We start from the raw sequence: 16,016 nt of genomic DNA, 5'->3' as shown, positions 1-16,016 counted from the left end.
AGGGAAGTCTGACAGGAGGGAACACCTTCTTCAAGCCTTCCAAAAAATCCTTGACCACAGGAATCTGAAAGAAGGACGTCTGTGAAGGGCACTTCCTGTAAGCAGTCAAAGCAGCCAGATGAACCTTAATGGAATGGAAATTAAGGCCAGACTGCGCCAGATGCAAAAGGTATGGAAGGATGACATCTTCCTTACATGTTGTCGGATCAAAGTTCTTGGACTTACACCAGATACAGAACCTCTTCCACTTGTAAGCATAGGATGTCCTAGTGGAAGGTCGCTTAGACTCCTTCAGAATGTCCATACAATCGTCTGGTAGATTCAGATGACCGTATTGCACTATTTCAGGAGCCATGCCGCCAAACTCAAAGACGAGAGGTTGGGGTGCACCATCCGCCCCCCGAACTTCGTGAGAAGGTCCGGCCTGCACGGCAACCGCATGTGAGGAAGGAGAGACCGGTGAAGAAGGTCCGTGAACCACCACTGCCTGGGCCACTCCGGGGCGATCAGGATCATCCGCGCCCTGGACTGGGACAGCTTGATGAGCACCGCCGGAATCAGGGGAATGGGTGGAAAAGCGTACAGAAAGCTGTTCGACCAATCGATCCATAGCGCATTCCCCAGCGTCCCCCGCTGGTAGTACCTGGATGCGAAGTCTCGGCATTTGCTGTTTTCGGCGGTGGCGAACAGATCTACGTCTGGAGTCCCCCACCTTGCGAAGACTTCTCCTAGTACTTCGTCGTTTATGACCCATTCGTGGTTTTCCTGAATCAGCCTGCTCAAGGCGTCTGCCTGAGCATTCTGCACCCCTGGCAGATGTGTGGCCGTGATCGTCAATCCTCGGGCCAGCAGCCAGCGCCAGATCGCCTGCGCCTCCTGCGACAGAGTGCGCGATCTCGACCCCCCCTGCTTGTTGAGGTAATACATCGTGGTTGTATTGTCCGTCTGTATCAGCAGCGAGTTGGTCTGGAAGGACGGAAGGAAAGCCTTCAGTGCCAGGAAGACAGCTCTGAGTTCCAGGAAATTGATGTGGTACGTCGATTCCAAAGGAGACCACTTCCCCTGAATCTGCAGGTCCCCGGAATGCGCACCCCAGCCCTGGAGAGAAGCATCCGTCACCACACTCGTCGTGGGAATGTCCTTGTGGAAGGGAACCCCCTTGAGGAGGTTTTCCGCCGAACACCACCACTTCAGAGACTGACGAGCATGTAGAGACAGTCGGATCTTGTCGTCCCAAGAGCCTGTCTTCTGATCCCACTGATCCTCCAAGCACTCCTGCAGTGGTCGCATCTGTAGACGTGCGTGCGGAGTGAGGAAGATACAGGAGGCCATCGATCCCAGCAGAGACGACACCTTCCTCACAGTCGTCGATGGAGCAGTCCTGAGGTCCTGAGCCTTCCGAAGGAGTGATAACCGTCTCTCCTCCGAAGGAGACACGCTTGCTGACCGCGTATCTATGGAGGCCCCCAGGTACTGTATGCACTGTACCGGAGATGGGACCGATTTGGACATGTTGACGTGTAACCCCAGCTTGTTCAAGAGCTCGCACGTCCAACGGAAGTGTTCTTGCGCTTCCTCGAAGGATGACGCCTTGATCAGCCAATCGTCCAGATACGGGTAGACAAACACCTTGTTCCTCCGCAGGTGTGCCGCCACCACCGCCATGCACTTCGAAAAAGTCCTGGGAGCAGACTTTAGCCCGAATGGCAGTACTGTGTATTGATAGTGATTGGCGCAGACTTGGAATCGCAGGAACTTCCTGTGCTTCTGTGCTATGGGCACATGGAAGTACGCATCCTGTAGATCTATGGCACAGAGCCAGTCTCCCCGTTGCAGCTGAGGGTAAATCTGGTGCAACGATAGCATGCGAAACTTTTCTCTGCGAATCCACTTGTTTGCTTGTCGCAAATCCAGAATGGGCCTGAACTCGTTCTTGTCCTTCTTGCGAACGAGGAAGAACCGAGAGTACAGACCTCTTCCCCTTTGAGACAAAGGTACTTCTTCTACCGCCTTTTTTCTCAACAAGATGTCTGCCTCCGCCTGGAGCTCCCTCAGCTGGAAGCGAGAGCTGACCGGCGGAATCGCTGGAGGCGGGCTGATGAACCGAAGACTGTATCCATTGCAAACAATATTCAGCACCCACTTGTCCTGAGTAATTTTTCTCCACTCTGCCGGAAAAAATCGAATGCTTCCCCCCACTGGAGTGGGTAACGGTTGAGGGGGAAGTAACAGCTCAGGGCCGAGACCCGGCCGGGCCCTTGTTTGTGGTAGTAGCCTGCTGGCCACCTCTGCCCCTCTGGCGCTTCTGGAAGGGCTTGCGGAACTGCTGCTGTTGTGGCTGCTGCTGTCCCGAGCCCTGCCCACGCCCTCGGCCCGACGACCCGAACCTCCTCTGGAACGGTCGTTTCTTTTTCTCGGCCTTCTCTAACCCGACGGCCGTCAGGGTTTCCGCTTCAGCCTTCATGCGGGCCATTTCATCGTCCGCATGCTTCCCGAACAGGGTCTCCCCCGAGAAGGGCAAGTTGGCCACTCTCTGCTGCGCCTCCGGCTTGAGGGACGTCAGGCGCAACCAGGAATGCCGCCGCTGGTGGACGCCATGACAGTAGGCGTGGGCGGCCAATAGCGATATATCCGCTGCTGCGCTGATCGTTTGGTTAGAAACCAGCATGCCTTCGCGCACCGTCTCCAAGAAGTCCTCCTTCTTGTCTCGTGGCAGGAGGTCCGCATATTGCTGCAGGGATTCCCACAGGGCCCAGTCGTAACGGCCCAACAACGCCCCTGCACTCGCCGCCTTCATCGTGGTGGCAGCGGTACCACACACCTTCCTGCCCGCAGAGTCCAGCCAGCGGCTTTCCTTGTCCGGTGGCACCGTGGAGGCCGGGGCGGTCGCATGTTGTTTTCTCGCCGCCGTCACGATAACCGAATCCGGTTTCGGGTCCCCTCTCAAGAATGACGGATCCGACTCCGGGGCCCTATATTTCTTCATGAGCCTGGACGGAGCGGCCTTCGCTGTTGCGGGAGTGAGGAACAGTTCCAAAGCTGGTTCCACCAGTCCAGGCACGAGAGGCAGGAGGGGGCGAGACAAGTGTCTTTTATGAAGCGTCTCAAATATCACGGACGTCGTGGGTGTTGGAACCGTCACCGTGATATTCAGCTTCGCAGCCCCTCGCAACAGCACCTCCTGGAACGAGACCAAGTCGTCCACCGGCGACACCCTAGTCCCCGGGGAGTCCGACAGCGTCGGGGAAAGGTCCCTGTCCGAGGAGCGCGACCTGGACCTATACCTTCTGCGGCGTCGTCTAGAGTCTGACGAGGATCGCCCTCGGCTCCGCGATCGTCGCCTCCTGTGAGAGCGGGAGCGCGACCTTTTCGGCTTAGGCCTGTCCGCCGGTCTCGCTGGTCCAGGCGACCGTGGGCGTCGTGGCTTCGGGGTCCCTTGCGGCGGAGTCGGGTACCGTGGAAGGGAAACCGACCTCGGGGGGACCGGCGGCGGCACCGCAGGAGTGCTTGGCAGCAACAGAGGCCGGGGTGGCGGAGACAGAGTCCGCGGCCGCGGAGGAGGCGGTGGAGGAAGTGGAGACGGTGGTGGAGGAGGTGGCGGTGGTGGTGGCGGTGGAGGAGGCGGTGGCAGAGGTGGGAGAGGAGGAGGCGACGGAGACCTCCGAGGCGGGGTATACACCACTGAGTACACCGATCCTGGCGACTCTCTCTTCCTCGACGTCGACGTGTGCCTCGACGTCGACCTGCGCCTCGACGGCGATCTTCTCGGCGTCGATCTCCTCCTCGGCGTCGACTTATGTCTCGACGGCGACCTCCGCCTCGACGGCGACCTTCGCCTCGACGGCGACCTCCGCCTCGACGGCGACCTCCGCCTCGACGGCGACCTCCGCCTCGACGGCGATCTTCGCTTTCTCGACGTCGATCTCCTTCTCTTCATCGACGGCGAGCTGCGATCCCTCGACGCCGAACGCCGACGCCGGGTCTTCTCTCGACGTCGACCGCTGGACGCAGTCGAAGACGGCGTCGTCGCCGACGACGCCGATGTAGTCGACGGCGGCCTATTCAGGTCCCTCGACGCCGATCGTCGACGCCGTTTCTCCCCAGAGCCCTGGGGAGACGGCGAACAGACGGTGGTCATCCTCCTCGACGTCGCCGTCGACGCCCTCGACGTCGACGGGGAGCGGGAGCGCTTACTGGTCTTCCTGCCCCTGGGGAGCCCCCCAGAGGCCTCAGCATGGGCCAAATCAGCCCCTCCAGACCCACCTGGTGCCTTCAGTCTTCGCTCCTCCAGAGCTTGAAGCCTGCTCTTCATCCTGTCCCTCAGGGTTCTTGCTGAAAACGAGTGGCAGATGGTACAGCTTTCAGGCACGTGGGACTGGGGAAGGCAAGCTATGCACACCTCGTGTGGGTCAGTTTTAGCCTTCTTTCGACCACATTCCGGGCACTTGTCGAACAAGCCAGGCATGTTGACAGTACCAGCTACTAAACACAAGAAAAAGTGACAAAAATTGCCAAAATCTCAATGAAAACCTTGAAAAAGGTAGAGCTCAATGCTCCAGGGTCCTGCTAGCAGGAGCCGGAAAAAAGAACTGAAAGTAAATGGGACCTGCTGGGCATTCTGGGATACTGGGGAAAGTTCTGGAAAACTGGAAAGTTTTCTTAAAGGCACAGTATCCTGTTCCAAGCCACATAATGGCAGCCTATGGGGCTTGTCTGTCCACTCCTTCCTCTCTATCATTCCAGAGGCTTTTGCTGGTAGAGGCAGGGTTTTTTCCTATGGGGAGAAAAACTGGACAGGCAGTGCTGTTTGTGGATTTTGGTGGAATTCTAGTTGAAGTACTGGACAGTGTAGCCTGTGGGTATAGGCTGCATTATCTGTCTTTAAATTAAACTCTCTCTTAAAGGTGTATGCAGGTCTGCATGATTTGTCACCTTTTAGAGATTATTTTTTATTGCTCCGGGGTCCGCGCACATGGGCGGGACTATTCACTAGATTATGACTATACACAGAGATCCCCTACTACAGAATAAAATATTACTTTGAACCAACTCGTTCTCACGAAATTGTGACTTCATACCTGGTGCCACCTCCATTCTTCTTCATTAGTGGATATTTGTAAGGCAGCTACATGGAATAACCCACATACATTCACAAAATACTATTGTGTTGATGTCTTAGCTAACCAAAAAGCTAGAATGGGTCAGCTGGATCACGTACACTCTTTCACGCATCTATGTCAACCAACAGCTAGCCACCGCTTTTGGGGAGCACTGCTTTACATTTGTTACTAAGCATATGTATCTACAGCCAACACATGCTACGGGTGGAATATGTTGCTTACACGGTAAGCATCTATTCTTGGTGTGTAGTGCCGTAGATTCATATGGACCCACCCTCCTCCCCCGAAGCTAATGGATGACGTACACAATATTCATAAACATTCATTCTTATCAAACTATACCTTGCATGTTCGTCTTTACTGTCTTTCTTCTGCTCCTAAACCAAGTTCCCAGTTGAGCCAAAAACAATTTAACAATGGAGTTGATGACCATATGCAATACAGACTATAGGAGGAGTCGCCTATACCTCATGACTCGAAAGACTTTTTTTGATGATATACAAGCTGCAAACATCCAAGCCCAATACTAGATGGCAGCAGTATGCTAGGCATTTGACTCAACAGCACTACACGCTACAAATAGATGCTTACAGGTTAAGTACCATATTCCTTATGAACTAATATTATTTTACACATATTTCTTTCTTTTTTCATTACTTTATTTCAAAACCCTGGAATATTTCATTTGTATGCATGATCACAATTTTAGTAGTATGGCCACTGGCTTTGGAATGTGTTGGCACTAACGTCTCAAGTCTATCCCTGTTCCCTTCCCCCTAAAATGTAGTGCCTCTTCCACCCACACTGACATCTGTTGATATTATTGGAGATGGTGTAGACAGATCTAGCTCCTTGGTGAGGTCCACTGGAGATGGACACCATTATCACAGAGGGCATGACTTGTGAGCCAGAGGTATGAGAGTCTCTAGATTTTTGGAGGTCAAATACCAGTGAAGGACAAACTGTTAAATTAGATTAAAGTTTTCAAGTGAAACCTCACTCAAGGGACTACAAAAACTGTGACTTATATGTCCCCTTGTACTTCTAGCCATAATCATGCTGGTGCATACTGAGTCTGCAAAAGAGTCTAGAAGAGACTGTAAAGTTGGAATATCCAATGGTGAGGAAGGAAAACCTTTCCAAGTGATGAGAAGACCTTCTATGTACTCTAGAGACTGAGGTTGGAGAAGAGATTTTTCTTGATTTCTTCATTTAACAACCAACTAGGACGTCCAAGCAAAGTAGATGATCTTTGAGTGCGATATTCCATTCTTTTGATAGTTGGGACATGAATAAGCCAATTGTCTAGGTAGAGATGGGTTTATATGCCTTTTGGATGCGGAATCGCTACCAATGGAGCAAGGACCTTTATGAAGGCTCTTGGGGATGATTTTAGGCCAAACGGCAGCACAGTAAACTGGTAGTGATTTTCCACATCAGCAAACCTGAGGAATCTTTGATGACATTTATTGATTGGCATGTGAAAGTGTGCATCCGGCATGTCTGCTGAAGTCATGAAGTCTCCTAGTAGGACTGTTGGAATTACATTCTGGAAGGTCTCCTATCATAAAGGTACAGTTATTTCGCACATATTGATGTTTCTAATGAAGATAGGGTGATATTTCTCTGAATGTTTGGGAACAAGAAAAAAATAAGCCCCCTGCCCCTTCAAAAGCAGAGGACATATTGCTTTTTTCTGTAATAATATATGAACTCCCATCAGTAGAAAAAAGGAAGGCGCTGTACAAATACTGGAGAAGGAAACTCTAGAAAAAACTCAATTGAGTATCCTTTTTCCACCACCTCAGTACCCATTTGCCCGATATGTCTTTAACCAAGATTCTGTAGAAGTCAGGAAGGTGGGGTTTTAGGAGGTGCAGCTGTGGGATGCCCTCTGGAGCCAGATGCAGGATTTCTTCATCGTCCTCCAATAGGTCAGTCTCTACGCGAAAACGTGCGAAGTGTTCTTTTGGGATAGCTTGTGCGAAGTAGAAAATGAAAGACAACAACCTACAGCTTTTTTTACTAGTACTCCCAAACAAGGTCCAAGCAAAAGGTGTTGACTATCAAAGTAAGAGACTCCTTAGGCAGGTAGCAGCAAGTTGACGCCTTAAAGAAAACTCAACCCTCTTATCAATGTCATCTTAAGGAGTCGACTCTTCAGAAGCAATGAATGAATGATCTGCAAGGCATGCTAACAGAGAGTTGATTTTCGAGAATGTGAAAACCCCAGGTCACAGTCTTGAAAACGTTATCATTTATTTCAAGATCTGAGAACTATGGCCTTCCCAGGATCCTTGCCATCCTCTTTATATAAATCATATTCATATCTGAATGCAAAGGAAGATTTTGAGATTACAACTGCATATATCTAGTAGAAAAAATTAGCTTCTTGTGATGTAGATTTTCAAAACCCATATTTGCACAGAGGTAAGCAGCAACGTCATCAAGTCCCTTAGGTTCTGTATCAGTAGTATCCTCAGAATCCAGAATTACATCCAGAGGTTCATTTACTACTCCCTTTGGAGTTCCAAGAGAGGAATTCTCACAGGTCGCAGAAATGAAAGGAGCTTCTCTAAAGGTAAAGATTCACCCTCATCTGTAATAGATTCAAACAAGGCTACATCTATGTTTGCATCAGCTGATTTTGGTTAAGAATGGCACTTGTGTATTAAATGGCATATATGATGACCTGAGGTCTATCATCAGATCTGCAGTACTGTTTTTAGAAGTATGCTTGTGAGGAGTAAGCAAGCATTCAGTCTGACAAGGCTGTAATACCAGATTACAAAATACACAGACTTACAAGGGAGTAGGAGATACTCTGCATTTAAAGACACTCTCCCTTGACTGCAACCACATATCAAAAGTAGAGTAGAAGTGACGTCATTAGAAGAACTGCCATGTGGAGCAGAAATCACAATTTTACATCATAACGTTCATATTGCTTTATATTGGTTTGGTTTAGTTTGTGTCAACTTTCTGGTGCATGTGGTCTGTATTATATGTCGGATAAGAATTGGCATGGTGGTTTGCAAGGCCTCAGCTGTCCCAGCTAGGCCACTTGAAAGCTCTGACAATACCAAACCTCTCCTACAGTAGTCCTGTCCTTTTACTAAAGTTGTACTTCAAACACAAGTGGGTGGCTCATCACACCATGCCCTTACCCCCCCAACCCCCCCAGCCCCTCTGGAATGCATGAGTGTCCACTTCGTACCTCTGCGGGACAACCGGACATCCGAGTCGGTGTCTACAAAGAGCTTCAGCTGGAAGAGATCCCGAATCTCCTGGTTATAGAACACAAGTATACCCTCGAAGAGCAGCACATCTGCAGGGTAAACAACTGTGGTCTGTGGCAGCCTGTAAGAAGAGGGAACACAACATAGTATGAGAGTTACAGGAGACTTTGAGGAGTAAAGCAGGAAACTAGGAGTATGATTGGTACAGGAGAATGTGTGAGGGGAATGTAAAACAGTTATGGACATTGTATGAGAGGTATGAGAACGTTAAAGGGTACAGGAGCTGAGAGGGATACAGTAGACTGTGTCCAGGTAGATGCGAGATTGTGCGAAAGATACCAGAGGCTATAAGGTGTACAGGAGACACTGTAAAAGGGTTTAGTAGACTTTGGGCCATTGGGCACAGAGCAGGTCACAAGAGTGAGGACTATAGGACACTGAGCGTATATGATTGTATGTGCATGATACAGAATACTGTGTGGGGTGCAGAGGATCCAGAGGGTGCGGGCAGCACTGTGTGGGAAGAAAACAGAAAACAGAGGGAGGCCTACAGGAGAGTGTGGGTCCTGGAGATACTGAAGGCCACAGGAGACACTGTGAGGGCTACAAGTCAATGATGTTTTCTCTTGTAATATTGTAAGCAGAAGTACACCTCAAATACACATCTTGACACTAAAGGAGCACTGTGACAAGAAAGAAGCTGAAAATTGAGGAAGCCACAACAACATATCAGAAGACCTGGGTTTGGAGGGCTTTCCTAAGAAGTTAGGTATGAATGATTGGATTTGATATATAGAGATTGTTCCAATGTTGTGGCCATGGAAGGCTCACATATCTTCCATCTGAGTGATAGCATTTAACCCTGGGTACAAAGAATTTTGAAGATAACTTTGTTTGACAGAAAGCCAGTACAAGCGTACTCAGGTTGCAGGGTGTGACTGAACTTCCGGAGTTGGGCCTCTCTGGCACCGCAAAATTCTGAACCCATGTAATATAGCTAGGATACTTTCAGGCGGGCCCAGGCAGAGTACAGTACAAGACAGTAATCACATGACGAAGCCACACATGCAAGAAATCCCCTTGGTAGGAATGTAATAATCTTTCCCTGTAGCTTTAAGTAGTGAAAGCTGGATGCTTAAGATTGCATTAACTTAAGTATGTGTGGGTTTCCCATCCAAAAGGAAGCAAAATGACAAAACGTTTCAGAGGCAAGAGGGGCACTACTAGAGAGAACACTAGATGCTGTCATGCTACCTTTTGTGTTGCTTGCTACGACTACTACTTCTGTCTGATTACTTTGAGTAGGGGCAGGACATAGACAATGAAAAGCATGGGAGATACTGAAGAGCCCAGTGGAATTCCACATGTCATAGACATAGGGGTGGATCAGTACTTGGGGTCTAGAAAAGAGGAGAGATACTACCCCAGGAAAGCCTCTACCTTTCATGTCGAACACAAAGAATGATCAACCGTATCAAATGCCTCAAATAGGTTCAACAGAACCAAGGCGGCTGAGTGACCCTGATCCAGTACAGTTCTCAGTTTTTCACCTGCAAGTGCTAGTGCCAGGGCTGTTCTGAGCCACAACCCAGTCAAACCCTAATAGTCTTTAATCAAGACAATTGGATTCTTCTTAAAATAGAGAGAGTTGCTATGCTACAACTAAAAATTGATTGCCTGATTCTTGGTCAATGACCACTGTTTACCTCCCACTCTCCTCCATCTCTTCTTGCCCCTCTCACCAACCCCTGACAACCCCAGAAATATTCAGGTAGCTATGTACGGATGTTTCCCTCTCTAAGCGTAGGGTCTTGTTTAGTCAGAGAATAGATGATTTGCTACGGAGAAACGTTTTTCTGGATTTAACAGAGCTATAAAAATCCACTGATTGCATTGCAATTTTGGCCAAAAGCTGGTGCAGTGCTGTGCGCAACCGAGTGCCGTCCTTCCCAGTATACTGCTATGTTGAAATGTGAGCCCCAATGTTACAGATTAAGAACTCCCTGAAGGAGGTAGTTCCATTACAAGCAGGACAGGCCACAGCCTGCCTTTATGTACTCAGCTTAAAGCCCAGTAAGACAATGGATGTAGTCTGTCATTACAGGAGTGTGTAGATTACACCTCCCTCTACAAGTGAAAGAAGAGCTCTGGAGTGAGTGGAGGAAGTTATAAATACAGGTAGCAATCTTCTGCACAGTGGTCCCAGAAAATAAGAAGACAGTGTGCAAGGTAGAGAGCATATAAGATATCAGACCGGTGGCCTAACAGTGACAGAAACATGTTAGAACTGCACTGGAGGAAGCCACTGACACATGGTCCCGTTGAAAGTTTTTAAGGAACCCTCAACCTTTAAAGGCAAACACAGACAATCCAGCACCCTCACAGGAGCTCTGTGACCCCTCACCTCAGAGTATGAGGATAGAATTAGATTATAGCATGAAGAAGGATGCAGCTATGAAGGGACCCTATGTGAAGTGTTTTACAGTAAAGTACAAAACACTCTCTAATAAATAAAGGCTAGTACAGGCCTTGCTTGCCTCAGCAATCTACGGTGCCATTTGAAACTCACCAATTGTGGGTAACAAGGTAGGAGAGTGGTTGTGAGGCATGTTCAGTCTTATTGGGAGGGATAATGTATTCAGTTTAACCTTAAATCAATACAGAGAAGCAGGATATGCACCAATGGGAGAACTGTGCTCTGAGCGCAAGATCACACAGTCAAGTGCACTATGCTGGCCCTGTCAGCTGCACTGGACACTGTCACACACACTATACTAGTCGAGTAGAAGGACTATCCAGTTGACATTTGGGGAATGACAGAGGATTTGACTAAATCCTTCCTTTGGGACAGGGGCAGACAAATTAAATTAGAACAGGCTGTGTTTCATGTAGTTCTTCATTACTGTCCCTCTCATTTATTGCCTGAAAGCTTAGTTCTCAAAGGCAGCGGTCTAAGGGATCAGATGTACGCGGACTTGCTTCTCGAGTTCCATCCACAGTAGGGGCACAAAGTCTATGATTGGTAAGTGAGATCCGCTGGTGGATGAAATTGATTGCCTGACATTATTGCAGCAATGACACATTTTGGTATGTATTTCTGTTACCACTGACATTCCATTTGAGTATCTGACAGTCACACATCCTTCTTCCCACCGAGATTCTTCTAATAGATTTAAAAAATTGAGGCATCGTGTTTTTCAGTAAGAAGACTTTCCAGCTAAAAAGCAATTAGGTAATAATTTTAAAGTATCCCCTACTGCTCATCAGGATTTGTTAATTTAAACATTGAGTTATGAAGGCGTGGCCAGTGTATCACAGCAAACTGCCTTCCTGTGAAAACTATTTCACATTAAATATTGAAAATTAAAATAATCACTGCTTCATAAGGGAACAATCCTATGGCTATGTAGCCCATGGAAGGCTAGACAGGGCCCAGTGGATGGAAGGGTATCCTGAGAGTGTGAAAACTGATGTAAACAATGGCTACATACAATGACATGCTGCCAGTTCATAGTCATTTAGGTGTACAGCGCTAACATAGTCTATTCTAACCACAACTTATTTTGATGGGTTAGAATGCTACCTCGAGTGATCGTTAGTGGTTGGACTATCTGCAAGCTTTCCATACCTTTTGTATGCTTGAGGTCAGACCTTAAGCCCAACTAAGCTTTGCAGGAAGATTTGGTTGAGAATTTGGCTTTGTGATAATGTGGAACGGTGTTCTTGCCAACTGGTCCAACACCAAACAATGGATGTGTGACATCTGGCAAGAATTCAACACCTCTGTTGGGTCAGACTGGAACTAAAAAAGGAGCATCGGGGTGTGGTAACTATAGAGGCTTTTTGTCTTCCCCACAGCTGCCGAGCTTGCTTCACTCTGCTGTGCCCCTCCCCCCTTGGAACCTCCACCTAATGGATGGCTATCAACTCTACCAATGTCAGTTCATACAATTGAAATCTGTGACCCCCTGCTATCTATTATGCAACTTGTATAGTGTTGTGGTACTAACATCTGTACAATGTATGAGTGTATTCATGTCACACATACAGTGTGAAGCAAGCGAGCTACAAAGCAATGGAGCACCATACATGCTGAGGGTTTTACAGTGGCTAGCGTAGAGGGGGGGCTACCAGGAAAAGCAATACAGCATCAATAGTGGGTGTTTAGATTGTAGAGGGAAAGGGTGCTGGCTTTAGGTATTGAAAGATGGTCGGCGACACAAGTGAGGTGGCTCAGCTGCAGGTGGGAGAGGGTGTTGGATGGGAGTGGGAACTCTTAACGGTGCTAGGGCATTCTGGCCCTTACGCTGTAACCACGCTGGACCAGCTGGAAAGCTTGTGTGCATTACTTAATATTTAGGTGTCATATTACTTTATTTATACATGCTTAGACAGAGTGCATCTGCTGTGTAATGTGCTGTAACATCGGAGTGTACAATCAAATCTCTTTCTTGCATTTTACCTGGAGTGGGTGACAAAATCATAGGTGGGTACATCAACGGCCTGCCCGGCGAGGATAGCCCTCAGGGTGGTCAGCAGCAAATCATTGTCAAAAGCATCTGGTGAGATAAAGAGATAATCCGCAGTCTGTAGAGCATGCAGGTCAAGCAGAGGAAACGCAGTCCACGTTCAAGCACGAAGCAATGTCTGGTACAGAAGGTAGAAGTTGTCCTGGAGATACTTAGTCACTCTTCCCCCAGGCTCCCTCACACTCTGCTCGGACACCAACGCGTTGCACATCAGAGCACCCTCCAGTGCACTGGGTCCACTCTTATAACCCCAGGTGGTTAAAGAGAGCATGCGCAGGCCTGCCACTCCATCTCACACCAGAATGTAATGGGGTCCATTTCCAGTTATTCCTCTTTACAAACATTTAGGGTCATTCTCAGTTCCCTTTTACACAGATAACATCACGTTTCTGCCACAGCCTCATATAACAAACATTGCTGTATAGTGTATACCGAGTCTAACCTGTAAGGCCTCTGAAAGCTTTGCGGTACATTGTAAGCTGTAAAATTAATGCGTGTGTAAATCGATATACATGACCTGTATCACTCTAACCTGTGTGTTTTCTGAAAAGATACAATTCAATAAAAAAAAATTAAACAAAAAAAAAAGTTTCTGCCACAGCCTGCCGCTCTACTCCTTGGTTTATTTGCAGGTATTGTTGCTGTGCCACTTGCTTAGTCTGGAGCAAACATGCTTCATGCACAGCTCCAAAACTCTAGTAATGGATGACTCCTCTGCCAACACTTTTCAACGTCTGTGCAAAAAAAAAGTTACTCCTTATTTGACCAACCACAAAACATTTTCAGCCTCAACGCCATGTTGACAAGTACAGTAATGTTACACTACAATGCTATACAATACAAAGGCAGAAAATGGCTAGTAACCGTGTAAAAAGGAACTGGGAATGACACAAAAAAGAGAGGATGTAAAGGCACATTTACTACAATAAAAGGAATCACTGAAACTGAAACCAATGCATTGATGTCTATCTGCAGTCCATGAGAAGAGTTAATTGACCACTACTTAGATTAGGCATCACTGACAAAAAGCTTGAGCACACCAAACAAATGAACAAATAAAGACTGAGGCTGAAATATTAAAACATACAAATTCCCAAAGCGCTATTTTCTCCCACCCTCAGCTATGCAGCTCCATCCCTCCTTGCTTCCTCAAGCAGAGGAGACTTACGCAGGTGTGCTCAAATCTGTACTTCCAATGTAGGAACACTGCCTCAGGCTCCAGGAATAGTGCTTATGAAGCAGGCCAATCTGCAGGTAAACCCAGCTGTACCTGCATGGTAACTGGGCCTCCCATTCAAAGGCCACCTGATGAACTAGGGATCAGCACGTTGAAGAATCAGTCCTGACTCAAGGTTAAAGGCCTATGCTCAGAACAGCCAGCACATCCGTTGGCCCTCCATCGACCTCTCCTTGCTCTCCCAGGTGGCCACTGGTTGTGTGTAGGAGGATGAAGCTGTACTGCCCCTTTTGGGTTGCGGGCCTGCGCTTTGGTGAATACGTTGTAGAAAAAGTCTTACCTTCAGGACACCAGACCTATTCTCGCTACTCCACAGTCCAACCCATACCTCTCCCGGACAAATGCTTCTTCTACCTAAGTGGTCGGAGTTGAAGTCCCTTTCCACTTCTTGGGTGTTGTTCAGGGGCCAGCATCTCATCGGAGCAATCCTTGTTTAGTGTTCCAGATACATGCTTGGTACTTTGGAGGCCCATTTTCTCCCACCCGCATTCCATCTTTAACCACCAGATTCCTGGGAAGGGCTGTGCCTTGGTGGTGGCGTTCTACTGGCCATTTAAGATCTTAAAAACACAACATTTTGACTTCTGAATCTATAACCCAATTGTTTATGGTTCTATTAGATTTAAATAACAATTAAACTAAATGATACTTCGGTATCCAAGTTCTGTGTGGGAAAACAACTGTTAGTGCCCTTAATAGACTGCTGTCAATTCTTAGATACTATATATAGTCCAGAATGTCTATGTGCAATTAATTCTACAACTATTGAGAATGCAGCAGAACCTTAAACAACAGGGTTAGAGATCCAGAAAGGGAAATGCTGTAGTGTTTTAGTTTATGTATGAGTGTATTTCTAAAATGTCCCCTTGGGTCCCTTCCCCAATAGTAAATACTTTTAGTATCTTGGCCTTTATCTCAATCTTCAGCAATTTGTATAAGCACACCCTTCCTCAGTACACCAGCCTGCTCCCTCAAGTACCCCCAGGCCATCCCTCACCATTCAGTCAAAGGTGGATGAATGCTGTACCTGGGTGGTTGAAGCTTCCTATCCCTTAAAGGCTGGACATTCTTCCCCAGGATGAGCACACTACAGATAATGGAAGCAGTCTGGTTTCAACATGAGCATGCACAGTACCCCAGGCCCATCATCCTCACTTCCTCACTCACTTCATCCCTACAGAGGTCACTGACTACGACTGGTTGGTAAAAAGTTGTACTAGTCCAGGTTCAGTACACCAGGCCCACCCTCCTCTCTTCTTCACTCATTTAATCTCTCAGCTCTTTTATGCGGAGGTCAAGGACTGTACCTGGATGGTCAAAGTTGTACTGTCCCTTCAGGGCCTTGGCCTGTTGCTCGGGGGTCAGCACTTTGTAGAAACAGTCCTGGCTCAGGATAACTACCTTCCGCTGACGATGGTCCACCTCGTTTTGTCCCAGGAGTTCCATGATCTTCTCACAAACTGTGGACTGAAAAACAAGAAAATGAAATAAGGGCGAGTAGGAAGGGTCCCTGTGACAGCCAGATAAAAGGGTATGCCCCTCGTGGAGCAAAGTAAAATGAAGACAGAGATATCAAGAATCTATTCAAGAAATGGACTGGACGGACTTCTAGAGGAACAAGTGAAAGGTGGACATGATCCCTCATGGAACTAGTTCAAGTGGTACAGTAACTCTTAAAATCAATCAATCAAGACATTATTTTATAAGTTAATAAAAACTATCCTAATATTTCAATAAAACAGTTAAAATTTTATCTATAAAACATTATGGCTGTCATTATCCGAGAGTGAATAGTGCATTATGACAAGTTAATTTTGATTACAGTGGGTACACGCGCCATCTATTGCCCTGAGGTGCTACAATGCCATAATGTTCCAGTGTGAGAAGTTGG

General features: G+C 47.6%; 1 protein-coding gene across 2 annotated transcripts in view; it reads right to left on the bottom strand.

Annotated features, from left to right (window-relative positions):
• The window catches only part of UCK1 (uridine-cytidine kinase 1), a 168,437-nt gene that overhangs the window by 111,613 nt on the left and 40,808 nt on the right, over nt 1-16,016 (bottom strand). For both annotated transcript variants that reach the window (XM_085613933.1, XM_085613934.1), the window contains exons 2-4: nt 15,433-15,592; nt 12,822-12,918; nt 8,338-8,480 (exon numbers count right to left, since the gene is read on the bottom strand). In XM_085613933.1, the coding sequence (XP_085470059.1) occupies nt 8,338-8,480; nt 12,822-12,918; nt 15,433-15,592 (400 nt within the window). The remainder of the gene's footprint in view (nt 1-8,337; nt 8,481-12,821; nt 12,919-15,432; nt 15,593-16,016) is intronic.

This window comes from Triturus cristatus, chromosome 1_2 (assembly GCF_964204655.1).
Source record: "Triturus cristatus chromosome 1_2, aTriCri1.1, whole genome shotgun sequence".
Taxonomy (NCBI): Eukaryota; Metazoa; Chordata; class Amphibia; order Caudata; family Salamandridae; genus Triturus; species Triturus cristatus.
The sequence above is the reverse complement of the archived record's forward strand: the minus strand, read 5'-3'. Positions and strand labels throughout refer to the sequence as shown.